Below are 14,547 nucleotides of genomic sequence, written 5' to 3' on the forward strand. Positions count from 1 at the left end.
GTTCAACAACTTGACTTTGGTGAAAATCATAAACTTAGCCTCCTCATCGCTTTAGTTCCCATCGTGTGCTGCCTTTTTGGCTGCTGGTTGCATCATTGGTTAGGGGCACGGCTATAACGCTTATGCAGTGCTCCAATTACCAGTACACCGGTACTCATTTCGCCGACTCGGAAGGACGACAGGCTGAGTCAACCCCCTGGTGTTAATTCAGTGGCCAACGGGGCTTGAACTCAGGACCCTAAGATCCCAAGCCACCACCCTCACCGCGAAGCCAACACCAGGCTCGATCGCTGTAGTTGAAGTAGATTACTGCATAATATCCTGCAATTTGAAAGATTGGACCGAGTTGACACAAAAGAGAATTCATGTTTCAGGACAGAGCTTCTCCCCCTGAGCATGTACACTTTGAGGAAAATGTATCACTCCATCCTCTGGACATAGATGATTAAACAAGGGTGTATTCTGTTAGCAAGTGGCTTGCTATCGCTTTGCAAACTGGATGTTCCATAACAACCGCTTTGAAAGCCACTCACCCAGCCGCTCGGCAAGAGGAGCAAGCAATTAAGAAAGGTGCATTGTTCGCAAAAATGGTCACCATAGTCCGATTCAAAGCAAAACTACAACCGATGAAATGTACCGAAGCATACCCATGTTGTGTATATTCATCGATACAGAACAGGAGCCGTGCGTGCGTCCGTCCGAGTTCCAGACCCCTCTCTACCTTTTGACTCCTTGACACCCCAAATACCCCTCAAGACCCTGACACCATTTAGACCTTTTACACATTTCAGACACGTTAGACAGCTTGGACCCTTCACCATTTACAGATTAAGACTACTTAGACCATTTTTACATGCTTCAGAGAAGAGACCCCTTTCAACCCCTTAGACCCAAACTACTATTGGAATGGAACGTACCCTTTCGAGTTTCGACCATCTGGAACCTTTTATGCGTAAACAACACAAACATCTATAGCGTTCTCACAAAACACAGATTATACATCGTTCAGCACAAGTTGGTACTTCTGCTATAGTGTTATTCATACTTTTATTGTAACTTCTGCTTTTTTACCATAATTCTTTATGATCTATAAATGTGAAAAACGCCCTCCCAAACCCCCAGAATGTATTGGGACGGTCCATGAGATACGCTTGACAGGGGACTCCTCGTTTATTGATCTTTCTTTCCCTCTTCCTCGTACTCTGTAGCCGCTGCTAACACAGTACATTTGTTTGGGGGAAGTTTTCACAAGACCATCGAGTAAAAGTAAAAACGACGCCTCCCCCGCCCCGATTTGCTCGAGTACCACGACCATGACAAGTTTCCATGGAGACCGACATGTCGTTAAGCGGCGCCGAGCATTCCGTTCCGTTGGAGTGCTTCCTTGGCGCTTTGAAGCAAGCCACTCGCGAACGAAACACACCCACGATGTGCGTCACAAGGGACACCTGAAATAAATCAAAGGATGCATTTCACTTCTACTTGCACTGACGAAGAGTACGATTTACTCTACCCGGATGAGAGGGAGAAGAAAGCACTTGGTCTCACACGGCCGAATATAAAAACGCATCGGCGCTCCGTTATCTGTTAAAAAAATCGAGCGAGAATGTTGCAGAGCCATATTGCACCGTCCGCCGTTTGTCGTTTAAAAATGCAGGATGACGTCACTTCCTCATCTCGCGCCTTGCAGTCGCTTCAATCGACAACATTTTAATGTACTCGTCGCTAAAGATTGCGACAACATTTGATATACCACACGACGAAAGTTTATCTTCAGTGAGGAATTTCAGCGACGTTCAATGCAGAATGTCGATCGACATGGAAAGGACGATTTAAAGGAGGAACATCAGCCTCACTAACCGATACACCGATATAAACCCCCGCTGGTCAGCACTGTAGTGTCCGGAGGGCAGTAGGACTCGGATAGTCGTGAGGGTTGTCGAACTCTGTTTATTGCCCGTCCGAATGCACACTACTGCAGACTACAAACACGCCTCAAGCGGCGCAAACACCTATAAGCCTTGCGGACACGTGACCACCAACACCACACCTCCACGCCCCCACAACGCTCCCCGCATTGTGCCCTGCCCACGTACGCCACCACACCACAAGCACTTATTGTCGAAGACGGTGTTCACGTGTGACGTCACTGACGTGTGAACAACTTAGACTTATAGAGGGACGTTCGTTTGTTTATAGTGTCAGGGTCGGCACTGTTTAACGAGCTGTCAGTGTGACCTGGCGTCAAGGGTGTCGAAGAAGAAGAAGAATGGAAAATATGGAAGAAGAAGAAAAACAATAAAAGAGGAAGAGAAGAAGGGTACGAAGAAGAAGAAGAATAAAAGAGGAAGAGAAGAAGGGTACGAAGAAGAAGAAGAATAAAAGAGGAAGAGAAGAAGGGTACAAAGAAGAAGAATAAAAAGAGGAAGAGAAGAAGGGTACGAAGAAGAATGGGAAGAACAGCAACAACAACAACAACAACAACAACAACAACAACAACAACAACAACAACAACAACAACAACAACAACAACAACAACAACAACAACAACAAGCCAGTAGGCGACATGGGTGGTCGCGACATAATTGCATACTAGTCATACAGTTTTTGACGGATCGGGCTGAAATTTTTTGACAAAGAGGTTGATTATAGTGCGCATAAAAGCCTGGAAGCTCATTTTTGATTTTCGAAAAAATATATTTTTTAGGATTTTTCTAAAATTTCAAAGTCCCGTGGTCTCCATAGCAACGGTGCTCAAAAGCATAGAACTTGATCCTGGTATGAATCTACCTGTCAAGTTTCATCAAAATCGGTTGACTCATCTGGCCTGACGGTAAACAGACACCCGATTTTTGAAGGACTCCCATTTGAAAAATAAAACCTAAATCAAAAATCGGCTCGAGTAAAATTTTCGAAATATCTCGAAGTGTTTCATTCCGAAGTCTTGTTTCTCTACATTCAAAACTGTAGGACAACTATTGAAAATACCAAACGCGGTTTTTCAGCCGCTGCACAGCAACGGGTGGTTGCTTAGCAACGAAACTCAAACGCGCACACTCCCAGCCCATTTGGCACATGTTCGCCAAGTTTCATCGAAATCGGTTTGCTGGTTTGTGCTTTGGAGCCACGCGTTGCAGACACACACACACACACACACACACACACACACACGGAAAACCGGACAATAAGGGATATCTAGCGAATCCAATAAGAGGAGGAAGAAGAATAAAAAGAGGAAGAGAAGAAGAAAAAGAAAAAGGAGAAGAAGAAGAAACCATGTGGTATCCGCAGTTTGGGGAGGAATTTATTTCGAGTGTGGATGATAACTCGCCGACTCTTCGCGAATGACACCAAGGGATCTTTTTAAACACCCACAAACGCTCAGTGCGAGCAGACGAGTCGCCCATGTTGACGTCCATACGAGCGACATGCGAAACACCAAGATAACTAACAGTTTAATGGGAGACGTGAACGGACGCTCCATAACTCCAATGCGAGTGCGCACACCTGCCGAAGTGCTAACCCTGTCTGTAAAGCTCCATAAGAAATGGCAAGGATAAGCGCACACATACACATGCACACCTGGAAAGGACAATCTCCTACATTCATGTTTGTAAAACGAACACCACTCTATTTTGGGGGGAATAGGGAAGCTCCAGGTGTGGTTTAGTGCAGGTAAGACCTGATCGATCGTCACGAGACGTTTGTGTGAAGGTGCAAAGAGGCGAGGGAGGCTCCCACGGGGGAAATATTTATATCACTTGTTGTTCATCAAATCAATTCAAACTACTTCTGTCTATTCGGATATTACACGGAATATAGTGGTGAGTGAGGGGGAGTGACCTGTGCTGAATTCACCGGACTCTCTTTGAGGTCGCATTAGTCACGAGACTCTTTTGTGGTGATGTTCTGGTCATCGTGAAATACTTGGTGCTTGTGGCCACCGTCCTTTGTCTACCTGGTCTCATTAGCCCGTCCCCCGCGCAGCGAGAGAGGGGGTGGTCTTTGCATTTGTGTGTGTGTGCGTCCGTCCGGACCGTAACCTTTTGTTTTTCAAACCAATTGAGCTTTTATCAAATTTTCAACGAAGCTTCATTATGACAATATGGAGAAGACAAAATAATAATTTGGTCAAAAGGTCAAAACGTCAAAGGTCAGCATCGAATAAAATCGTCAATTTTCATCCGATTGATCTGAAATTTTAATTACCATTTGAGCTTTTATGTCAAATTTTCAACAAATCTTTATCATGACAATATGGAGAAGACAAATTAATAATTTTGTTAAAAGGTCAAAGGTTAGCTTCACAAAAACTTGTCGATTTTTATCCGATTGACCTGGAATTTTAATTATCATTTGAACTTTTGTTATCACATTTTCAACAAAGCTTTATTAAATGAGAATATGGAGAAGAGAAATTAATCATGTGATCAAAAGTCAACATCACATAAAGTCGTCAGTTTTCAGCCAATTGACCTAAAATTTTAACAATTTGCATATTGGGTCACTGAATTGGTTCACCAATCAAAAGCTAGAAGCCGATTCCTTTCTTTTTATCAAAAGGTACAAGGTCAAGGTTGCATACAATATCAATATGTCAGTCATATCAATATCAGTGTCCCAATATGACCCAATTCATCAAGTGTAACCTATGTTCTGTCAAAGTCAAAGGTCAAGGTCAAAATCGGCAATTTCCATCTGATCGACTTGAAATTTCAGCAGGGCTTGCATATTGGGTCACTGAAGCCGATTGCTTTTGAGGTCAAAAGGTCAAGCATTCTCTGAAAATTAGACTCCTAGCATTTGCCGAAGAAGCCAAGGATTCTCCGAAGAGATGGCCCATCATGCCTGCGCCACACCAACACCTGATAAATAAATCCATCACGTTCAGGACTTCATTTCATAAAGGGTAATGGGAGGAGGAATGGGGATGAGAAAAATGTGGCAGGCCTAGATATATCAGCTAGGTGTTAGAAATTAAAATTGAATTATTTTATGGGTTATGCTTTTGTTGGGGGGGGGGGGAAGGTGTGGACGCATCTTCTCCAACACCTCCAACACATGGTGGATCAGGACCTTACCGCGGGACAACCACCGCACTTAAGTATGGAACACAAAGAGCCCCGTTGAATCAACCCGAGCCAATTTCAGAATTCGTTGCTTCCATTTGAAGAATTCAATATATTTTCCGACAAACCCCGTGTGGCTTCGCTCAAAGTAATTCCTTAATTTACTCGGCTTCATGCTTTAAGTAGTCAGGATGTTGGAGCACAGAACACATTGAGGCTTTTCAACTGATTTATCAGTAATATTGGTCAACTCTCACTGCAAAAACCTCCTCACACAAACATTTCTTGCCAGAAGCCATGGTTCATGAACCTGTTCCTGCACACCTGTGAAAAAACAGTCATATTAGGATTGCCACCCGTCATTTTGACGGGCTTTTCTCCTTGTTAATGATGTTTGTCGGTGCTCTTCTTTTTCTAATTTTAATCTAATGTGCTGACGAATCGGGCACAGATCCATGATTTTAGGTTTGAGTGGGGGGAGGGGGAGGGAGCAGGGTGGTTCAAAAATTTACGTTGCACTGAAAAATATTATTTTTCTGTGCAGAACGAGGGGACCAAACCCATTTTTAGTGGGTGTTTCTTTTTGTCATAAATTCTAAAGACTTCCAAATATAGACAAAGAATACTCTCAGGTCAGGTGTGGGAGCATGCACCAAAGTAGCGCGTCACTGCATCCACTTTCCGCCGGTACTCCAGGGGCCTCTGTCTGGCTATCCCCCGGGCAAATGCTTGGCCGATCCCCATCTCCTTGAGAGGCCGATCAACCTGCTGCAACCACAAGGCTACCTTGCTGAGAGAATCTGGTGAGCAGGATCAGCGTCAGGAAAATGAGCCACATGTCCATACAGCCGCCGTTGACACTCATGGACTATACAGGTTACAAATCTCATCTGGGTCTCTCTCAGCAACCGCTCGTTGGACACAAAGCCTAACCAGCAATAGCCAAGGATTCTCTGAAGAGACCTGGTACCGAAGGAGTTAAGTCTCTATCTCATGTCGTTGGTCAGAGTCCAAGTCTCACATCCGTAGAGCAAGACTGGAAGCACCAAGGGACTTAAATACTTGGACTTTAGTCCTCCTGCATCGGTACCGACAGTGCCAAACCCCATGAAACAGTGAATCCATGACTCCCCAGGCCTGACCCAGATGTCTATTGACCTCTGAGTCACAACATGCGGAGACATGAATATAACTGCCAAGGGAAGTGAATCTCTCCGTGACCTCAATATCTTCACCGCAAACAGGTACAGGCAAGATGGCAGCATCCAAGATGTTATTGAAAGCCTGGATGTTAGTTTTGACCAAGGAAACCCATAATCCCAGCAGCTCCCACTCCTCATAAAGCGCCTCGAGGACCCTGCAGAAGAATTCAGTTCTTCACATTCGGAGTTTGAAGCATTTATTCATGCGTATGGAGAAAGAAGAATTAAACAATTAAAACAAAATTAAAACAAAACACAGAGGGGAAAACACAGAGGGGAAAACACAAAGGGGAAAACACAAAGGGGAAAACACAAAGGGGAAAACACAAAGGGGAAAACACAAAGGGGAAAACACAAAGGGGAAAACACAGAAGGGAAAACACAGAAGGGAAAACACAAAGGGGAAAACACAGAAGGGAAAACACAGAAGGGAAAACACAGAAGGGAAAATACAGAAGGGAAAACACAGAGGGGGAAACACAAACGGGAAAATACAAAGGGGAAAACACAGAGGGGAAAACACAGAGGGGAAAACACAGAGGGGAAAACACAGAGGGGAAAACACAGAGGGGAAAACACAAACGGAAAACACAGAGGGGAAAACAGAGAGGGGAAAACAGAGAGGGGAAAACAGAGAGGGGAAAACACAGAGGGGAAAACACAGAGGGGAAAACACAGAGGGGAAAACACAGAGGGGAAAACACAGAGGGGAAAACACAGAGGGGAAAACACAGAGGGAAAAACACAGAGGGGAAAACACAGAGGGGAAAACACAGACGGTAAAACACAGAGGGGAAAGCACAGAGGGGAAAACACAAAGGGGAAAACACAGAGGGGAAAACACAGAGGGGAAAACACAGAGGGGAAAACACAGAGGGGAAAACACAGAGGGGAAAACACAGAGGGGAAAACACAAAGGGGAAAACACAGAGGGGAAAACACAGAGGGGAAAACACAGAGGGGAAAACACAGAGGGGAAAACACAGAGGGGAAAACAGAGACGGTAAAACACAGAGGGGAAAGCACAGAGGGGAAAACACAGAGGGGAAAACACAGAGGGGAAAACACAGAGGGGAAAACACAAAGGGGAAAACGCAAAGGGGAAAACACAGAGGGGGAAACACAAAGGGGAAAACACAGAGGGGAAAACACAGAGGGGAAAACACAAACGGGAAACACAGAGGGGAAAACAGAGAGGGGAAAACAGAGAGGGGAAAACAGAGAGGGGAAAACAGAGAGGGGAAAACACAGAGGGGAAAACACAGAGGGGAAAACACAGAGGGGAAAACACAGAGGGGAAAACACAGAGGGGAAAACACAGAGGGGAAAACACAGAGGGGAAAACACAGACGGTAAAACACAGACGGTAAAACACAGACGGTAAAACACAGAGGGGAAAGCACAGAGGGGAAAACACAGAGGGGAAAACACAGAGGGGAAAACACAGAGGGGAAAACACAGAGGGGAAAACACAGAGGGGAAAACTCAGAGGGGAAAACACAGAGGGGAAAACACAGAGGGGAAAACACAGAGGGGAAAACACAGAGGGGAAAACACAGAGGGGAAAACACAGAGGGGAAAACAGAGACGGTAAAACACAGAGGGGAAAGCACAGAGGGGAAAACACAGAGGGGAAAACACAGAGGGGAAAACACAGAGGGGAAAACACAAAGGGGAAAACGCAAAGGGGAAAACACAGAGGGGAAAACACAAAGGGGAAAACACAAAGGGGAAAACACAGAGGGGGAAACACAGAGGGGGAAACACAAAGGGGAAAACACAGAGGGGAAAACACAGAGGGGAAAACACAAAGGGGAAAACACAAAGGGGAAAACACAGAAGGGAAAACACAGAGGGGGAAACACAAAGGGGAAAACACAGAGGGGAAAACACAGAGGGGAAAACACAGAGGGGGAAACACAGAGGGGAAAACACAAAGGGGAAAACACAAAGGGGAAAACACAAAGGGGAAAACACAAAGGGGAAAACACAAAAGGGAAAACACAGAAGGGAAAACACAGAGGGGAAAACACAAACGGGAAAACACAGAGGGGAAAACACAGAGGGGAAAACACAAAGGGGAAAACACAAACGGGAAAACACAGAGGGGAAAACACAAAGGGGAAAACACAGAAGGGAAAACACAAACGGGAAAACACAGAGGGGAAAACACAAAGGGGAAAACACAGAGGGGAAAACACAGAGGGGAAAACACAGAGGGGAAAACACAAAGGGGAAAACACAAAGGGGAAAACACAGAGGGGAAACACAAAGGGGAAAACACAAAGGGGAAAACACAAAGGGGAAAACACAAAGGGGAAAACACAAAGGGGAAAACACAAAGGGGAAAACACAGAGGGGAAAACACAGAGGGGAAAACACAGAGGGGAAAACACAGAGGGGAAAACACAGAGGGGAAAACACAGAGGGGAAAACACAGAGGGGAAAACACAGAGGGGAAAACACAGACGGGAAAACACAGAGGGGAAAACACAGAGGGGAAAACACAGAGGGGAAAACACAGAGGGGAAAACACAGAGGGGAAAACACAGAGGGGAAAACACAGAGGGGAAAACACAGAGGGGAAAACTCAGAGGGGAAAACTCAGAGGGGAAAACTCAGAGGGGAAAACTCAGAGGGGAAAACTCAGAGGGGAAAACACAGAGGGGAAAACACAGAGGGGAAAACACAGAGGGGAAAACACAGAGGGGAAAACACAGAGGGGAAAACACAGAGGGGAAAACACAGAGGGGAAAACACAGAGGGGAAAACACAAAGGGGAAAACACAGAGGGGAAAACACAGAGGGGAAAACACAGAGGGGAAAACACAGAGGGGAAAACACAGAGGGGAAAACACAGAGGGGAAAACACAGAGGGGAAAACACAGAGGGGAAAACACAGAGGGGAAAACAGAGACGGTAAAACACAGAGGGGAAAGCACAGAGGGGAAAACACAGAGGGGAAAACACAGAGGGGAAAACACAGAGGGGAAAACACAAAGGGGAAAACGCAAAGGGGAAAACACAGAGGGGAAAACACAAAGGGGAAAACACAAAGGGGAAAACACAGAGGGGGAAACACAAAGGGGAAAACACAGAGGGGAAAACACAGAGGGGAAAACACAAAGGGGAAAACACAAAGGGGAAAACACAAAGGGGAAAACACAGAAAGGAAAACACAGAGGGGGAAACACAAAGGGGAAAACACAGAGGGGAAAACACAGAGGGGGAAACACAAAGGGGAAAACACAGAGGGGAAAACACAAAGGGGAAAACACAAAGGGGAAAACACAAAGGGGAAAACACAAAGGGGAAAACACAGAAGGGAAAACACAGAGGGGAAAACACAAACGGGAAAACACAGAGGGGAAAACACAGAGGGGAAAACACAAAGGGGAAAACACAAACGGGAAAACACAGAGGGGAAAACACAAAGGGGAAAACACAGAAGGGAAAACACAAACGGGAAAACACAGAGGGGAAAACACAGAGGGGAAAACACAGAGGGGAAAACACAGAGGGGAAAACACAAAGGGGAAAACACAAAGGGGAAAACACAGAGGGGAAACACAAAGGGGAAAACACAAAGGGGAAAACACAAAGGGGAAAACACAAAGGGGAAAACACAGAGGGGAAAACACAGAGGGGAAAACACAGAGGGGAAAACACAGAGGGGAAAACACAGAGGGGAAAACACAGAGGGGAAAACACAGAGGGGAAAACACAGAGGGGAAAACACAAAGGGGAAAACACAAAGGGGAAAACACAGAGGGGAAAACACAGAGGGGAAAACACAGAGGGGAAAACACAGAGGGGAAAACAGAGGGGAAAACACAAAGGGGAAAACACAAAGGGGAAAACACAGAGGGGAAAACACAAAGGGGAAAACACAGAGGGGAAAACACAGAGGGAGAAACACAAAGGGGAAAACACAGAGGGGAAAACACAGAGGGGAAAACACAGAGGGGAAAACACAAAGGGGAAAACACAGAGGGGAAAACACAAAGGGGAAAACACAAAGGGGAAAACACAGAGGGGAAAACACAAAGGGGAAAACACAGAGGGGAAAACACAGAGGGGAAAACACAGAGGGGAAAACACAGAGGGGAAAACACAAAGGGGAAAACACAGAGGGGAAAACACAGAGGGGAAAACACAAAGGGGAAAACACAGAGGGGAAAACACAGAGGGGAAAACACAGAGGGAGAAACACAAAGGGGAAAACACAGAGGGGAAAACACAAACGGGAAAACACAGAGGGTAAACACAGAGGGGAAAACACAAAGGGGAAAACACAGAGGGGAAAACACAAAGGGGAAAACACAGAAGGGAAAACACAGAGGGGAAAACACAAACGGGAAAATACAAAGGGGAAAACACAGAGGGGGAAACACAAACAGGAAAATACAAAGGGGAAAACACAGAGGGGGAAACACAAACGGGAAAATACAAAGGGGAAAACACAGAGGGGGAAACACAGAGCGTGCTTGACGTTTTTCCATGTAATGTGAAAAACAGGACAGAAGCTTGCACGTCGACCCTTGCACGTCGACCCTTGCACGGCGACCCTTGCACGGCGACCCTTGCACGTCGACCCTTGCACGTCGACCCTTGCATGGCGACCCTTGCACGTCGATTCTTGCACGGCGACCCTTGCTCGTCGACCCTCTTGCTCAGACTTTGACGGCACAGAGGGATGAATACAGATTACAGGGGTGTGTTCATTTCCCAAGCAGCAAGCTAGCGCTTGCCGAGCCAGGCGTTCCTTATCAACACTTTAGAATGGAGTGTTTGCTCGAGTGCTTAAGTCACTTGGCGAGCGCTCTCCAAGAAACTTTGTAACTGAACACACCCTTGGACCATCGAACTGTGTGAATTTGTCGCCGCCATGCGGTCCCTCAGACACACGCCCGTGCACGCAGTCGCCATTTTGGGAGGCTCACTCGTAACAGTTATATTTCGTCTCGAGTAATAAACTCTCGGTTGATCTCGAATGTTTAATGTTAATTTTGAGTTGAAATTCAAAGTCGATGTGAACGTTTTCTCACATAAACATAATGCATCGCAAACCGCGGTGAATCATTCACTGGGCCGAGCAACATGGCGGAGCGTAGCGGTGGCGACACAACGGTGCGTGCAACACGATGAGCCATGCTCCTTCCGGTCAAATACACAGTTGGATGCCACGGACAGTTTGCATTGCAGACAACCGGCTAAAAATGAACGTATTTCCAAAAACTTGTTGAAGGAATTTGTGATATTTGAAAATGTAAATTTGATAATGAAAAACAGCAGGAGTTGAAAGGGCGATCTATTTATTACGTACGAAAGTGTACTGTTTTCGGTATTTTGAGACTGCACCTCCCACTTCACAGCCCGCCCGATATACTTATTGCACACGATTCTTTCATTTCCCTTCTCTTGGCTCTCCTTGAACACTTCTTTACCTCTTGTCTATTTCCAATCATCTTAACTTAATTATCTTCCTTCTTAATTATAATAATTCAGCACACTCTCTCTCTCTCTCTTCCTCCACAAAATAATATTATTTGAATAGGAAAAAAAAAACATTTCGCGCATTTGAAATGCTTGAGCGGTGTATGTGTACGAACATAGGAAATGTTTATATCCTTTCATGGATTTTTTTTTTGATCAAATATTAGTTGAGTAAAGCCCTAATTTAATTACTCCACATAAACCCATTGACATATAAAATTCAACAAGCGAAGTTAAACCAGAATTTGCACGACGAGCGGAAACGGAAGTAGGGGGTGAATCGTAAGAGGGGGGGATCGAGGAAGCGAAGCCGGAGAGAAAAGGGAAAAGGTTGCAAAAAAAAAAACAACAAGAAGAAGTAAATTGTCGAGGTTTAATCAGGAGCTTTTACCGGTTTCTCTCATCATGGCGGACTTTGACGCGATCGAGTTCGCCGAGGAGGATGACGATGAATCCGAGGGCCGAAGCTCTTTGCCCGCTGCGGGACGGGTGCCCGATCCTTTGGTCGTGAGGGGTTCAGGACACATCACTGTGTGCGTCACGTGATCAAACCTCGGACACTCACCGCCGTTCCTTGGTTGTCCTTTTGGATGGTTATCCGGTGTTCATGTTGTGCACGGTCACGGTGGATTACACACCCGAGTAACGACGTTGTGACTGTTATGTGACTATCGAGGATGAAGTGAATGTTGATTACATTTATTACTGACGTCACAAACGGCAATATAAACGATCTCGCTTGTGACGTGTGTAGATGATACATTATTTACCAACTTCATCTGGTAAACATTTCGGTTCAGTGGATTTTTCACATTTTGCTGCGAACTGTGAGCGTTTTTTTTTTTTTCTAAACGATATTATTTAAATGTGCCAGTGGGTCTGTTGGTCCGTTGGACCAACTTTTCATCGCTCTTCCTGGCTTCGCGGCATTCCCACCTTGCTGTACTGTTGGAGCTGTACGAGCCCACATGTGCTTGGGGAGGCTGGGTGGGGATTAAACGTTCGTTATTGTTATTATTTTAAATATTGGTATTAATAGATGCATTGTTTCAATGTTATCATTGATTTTTGTAATTAGAGTGCCGTGGAAGGACCTATTGAGCTGCTCAATACACCTCAACATGGTGTGCGTTTAAAACACAGGGTTTCTTCCAGTGTCCTTTGTAGTTGATTAACTGAATCGACTCGGGAGATCGTGACGATCATTTCGGTGCATCACATTCCACATCAGAAATCTCCAGTATAACAACCCCCCAAAAAACATGACACACACACACACACACACACACACACACACACACACACACACACACACACGCCTGGTGTTGACTCAGTGGTTAAGGTGGTGGCTTGGGATCCTAGGGTCCTAACTTCGAGCCCCGTCGGCCGTTGAATTAATACACCAGGGGGTTGACTCAGCCTGTCATCCTTCCGAGGTCGACGAAATGAGTACCAGTTCCAGTGTGTGTACTGGTAGAGGGGCACTGCATCAGCGACAGTCACACTTCAAGAAATGATAGCTACCCCGGCAGCTAAGCTGCCATATGACCACGCATGCATGCACACACACACATCTCTTTCTTTCTGAATATTTTAAGGAATCACTTCCAAGAAGCAAAATTTCGTATTGCACGTCAATCAGTAAAAGATGCGCAAGAAGAAGCCATTTGAAAGTTACAATATTAGCACTTCTTTAATGCCTTCCAAACTATCTCATTATTACCCTCCGCCACCAAAGGTGGACCGAGGTTGTGTTTTCGCCCCTGTTTGTCTGTCTATCAACTGGACATCTAAAAACGTCATGGACGGATTCAGATGAAACTTGGACAGGTTGGGCGTTTGACAAGGACAAATTGATTCGATTTTGGTGAAAATCCAAATCTGGTTCCGAGAATTTTCTTTTTAAGTGATTCTTCGCCATTGAGAGGTAGCGCCGAACATGATATGTAGCAGGATATCTCAAACTTGCGGATGGATTCGGAAGAAACCTGGTGGACGTTTGTTGTGCGACGACGAATAATTGATTCAATTTTAGTGAAGATACGGATCTGAGAATTTAAAAAACAAAAAAAAATTTTTTCAACTGATTTTTCATCATTGAGAGATGAGGTTAAAAATATATAGCATGATATTTCAAAAAGTTGTGGATGAGTTATGACAACTTGGTGGATGAGTTGGTTAGGTGACGAACAAGCTGATTCAATGTTAGTTCAGGTCCAGATCCAGATCCTGCCTATCAGTAAGATACAAAACCTAAACTGTTCAGCCTGGCGGAGGATTATGATGGGTGCTGATGATAAATGGGTTGTTCATTTTACTTTTTTAAAAGGTGATCTTACTTTGTGTTGCAATCGTTTAATTGCTCTATTTGTAGATATTTATTTTCTTCTCGTATGCGTGGTCCCGCATGTGTACTTTACTATAAACTAGCAAATGGACCCGGTGAAATGGCAGTTAGTAAATGGTGAATGTTGTTGCTTTTGTTGACATGTTATTGCCCCTGTTGTGCCTCATAGTCTGGATGGAAGTTTATTCTTGGAAGATGGAATGTTGCTATGAGATCATTGTTGATGTGGACATGGTCTTTAATAAGATGAAGTTGGTGTGTAGACTTCGAAGGTGAGGTTGTTTTACTTGGTGGCAGGCTGCGCTACAAGAGTGCTGTTGCGAGAAAAAATAAATAAATATTTTTTTTGTAAACGATCGACATTGAGGACCGTGGCATGAACTGATGCCGTGAAATCCTGTTGCAGGTGATAAAGCAACACAGTTGTCCGATA

The 14,547-nt window shown here is 45.1% G+C and overlaps 2 protein-coding genes across 6 annotated transcripts in view; one reads left to right on the top strand and one right to left on the bottom strand.

The window, feature by feature from the left end:
• TERF2IP (TERF2 interacting protein) overlaps positions 1 to 2,004 on the bottom strand; it is a 123,295-nt gene extending 121,291 nt beyond the window's left edge. Inside the window, exon 1 of one of the 4 annotated variants that reach the window (XM_085884954.1) lies at positions 1,861 to 2,004. Coding sequence is in view for 3 of the 4 variants with exons in the window: in XM_085884951.1 (XP_085741077.1) it covers positions 1,514 to 1,621 (108 nt within the window). In the remaining variant the exon portion in view is untranslated. Of the gene's footprint in view, positions 1 to 140; positions 174 to 1,513; positions 1,683 to 1,860 lie in introns of those variants that run through there. The other 3 variants (XM_085884951.1, XM_085884950.1, XM_085884953.1) reach the window with 3 other exon arrangements.
• Positions 2,005 to 12,025: 10,021 nt separating this feature from the next.
• CHIC2 (cysteine rich hydrophobic domain 2) overlaps positions 12,026 to 14,547 on the top strand; it is a 32,031-nt gene continuing 29,509 nt past the window's right edge. The window contains exon 1 of one of the 2 annotated variants that reach the window (XM_085884956.1): positions 12,026 to 12,300. In XM_085884956.1, the coding sequence (XP_085741082.1) occupies positions 12,173 to 12,300 (128 nt within the window). In that variant the 5' untranslated portion in view covers positions 12,026 to 12,172. The remainder of the gene's footprint in view (positions 12,301 to 14,547) is intronic. The other variant, XM_085884955.1, reaches the window with a different exon arrangement.

Source organism: Eptatretus burgeri, chromosome 6 (assembly GCF_056783735.1).
Source record: "Eptatretus burgeri isolate ZD-2024b chromosome 6, Ebu_testis_v1, whole genome shotgun sequence".
Classification (NCBI taxonomy): domain Eukaryota; kingdom Metazoa; phylum Chordata; class Myxini; order Myxiniformes; family Myxinidae; genus Eptatretus; species Eptatretus burgeri.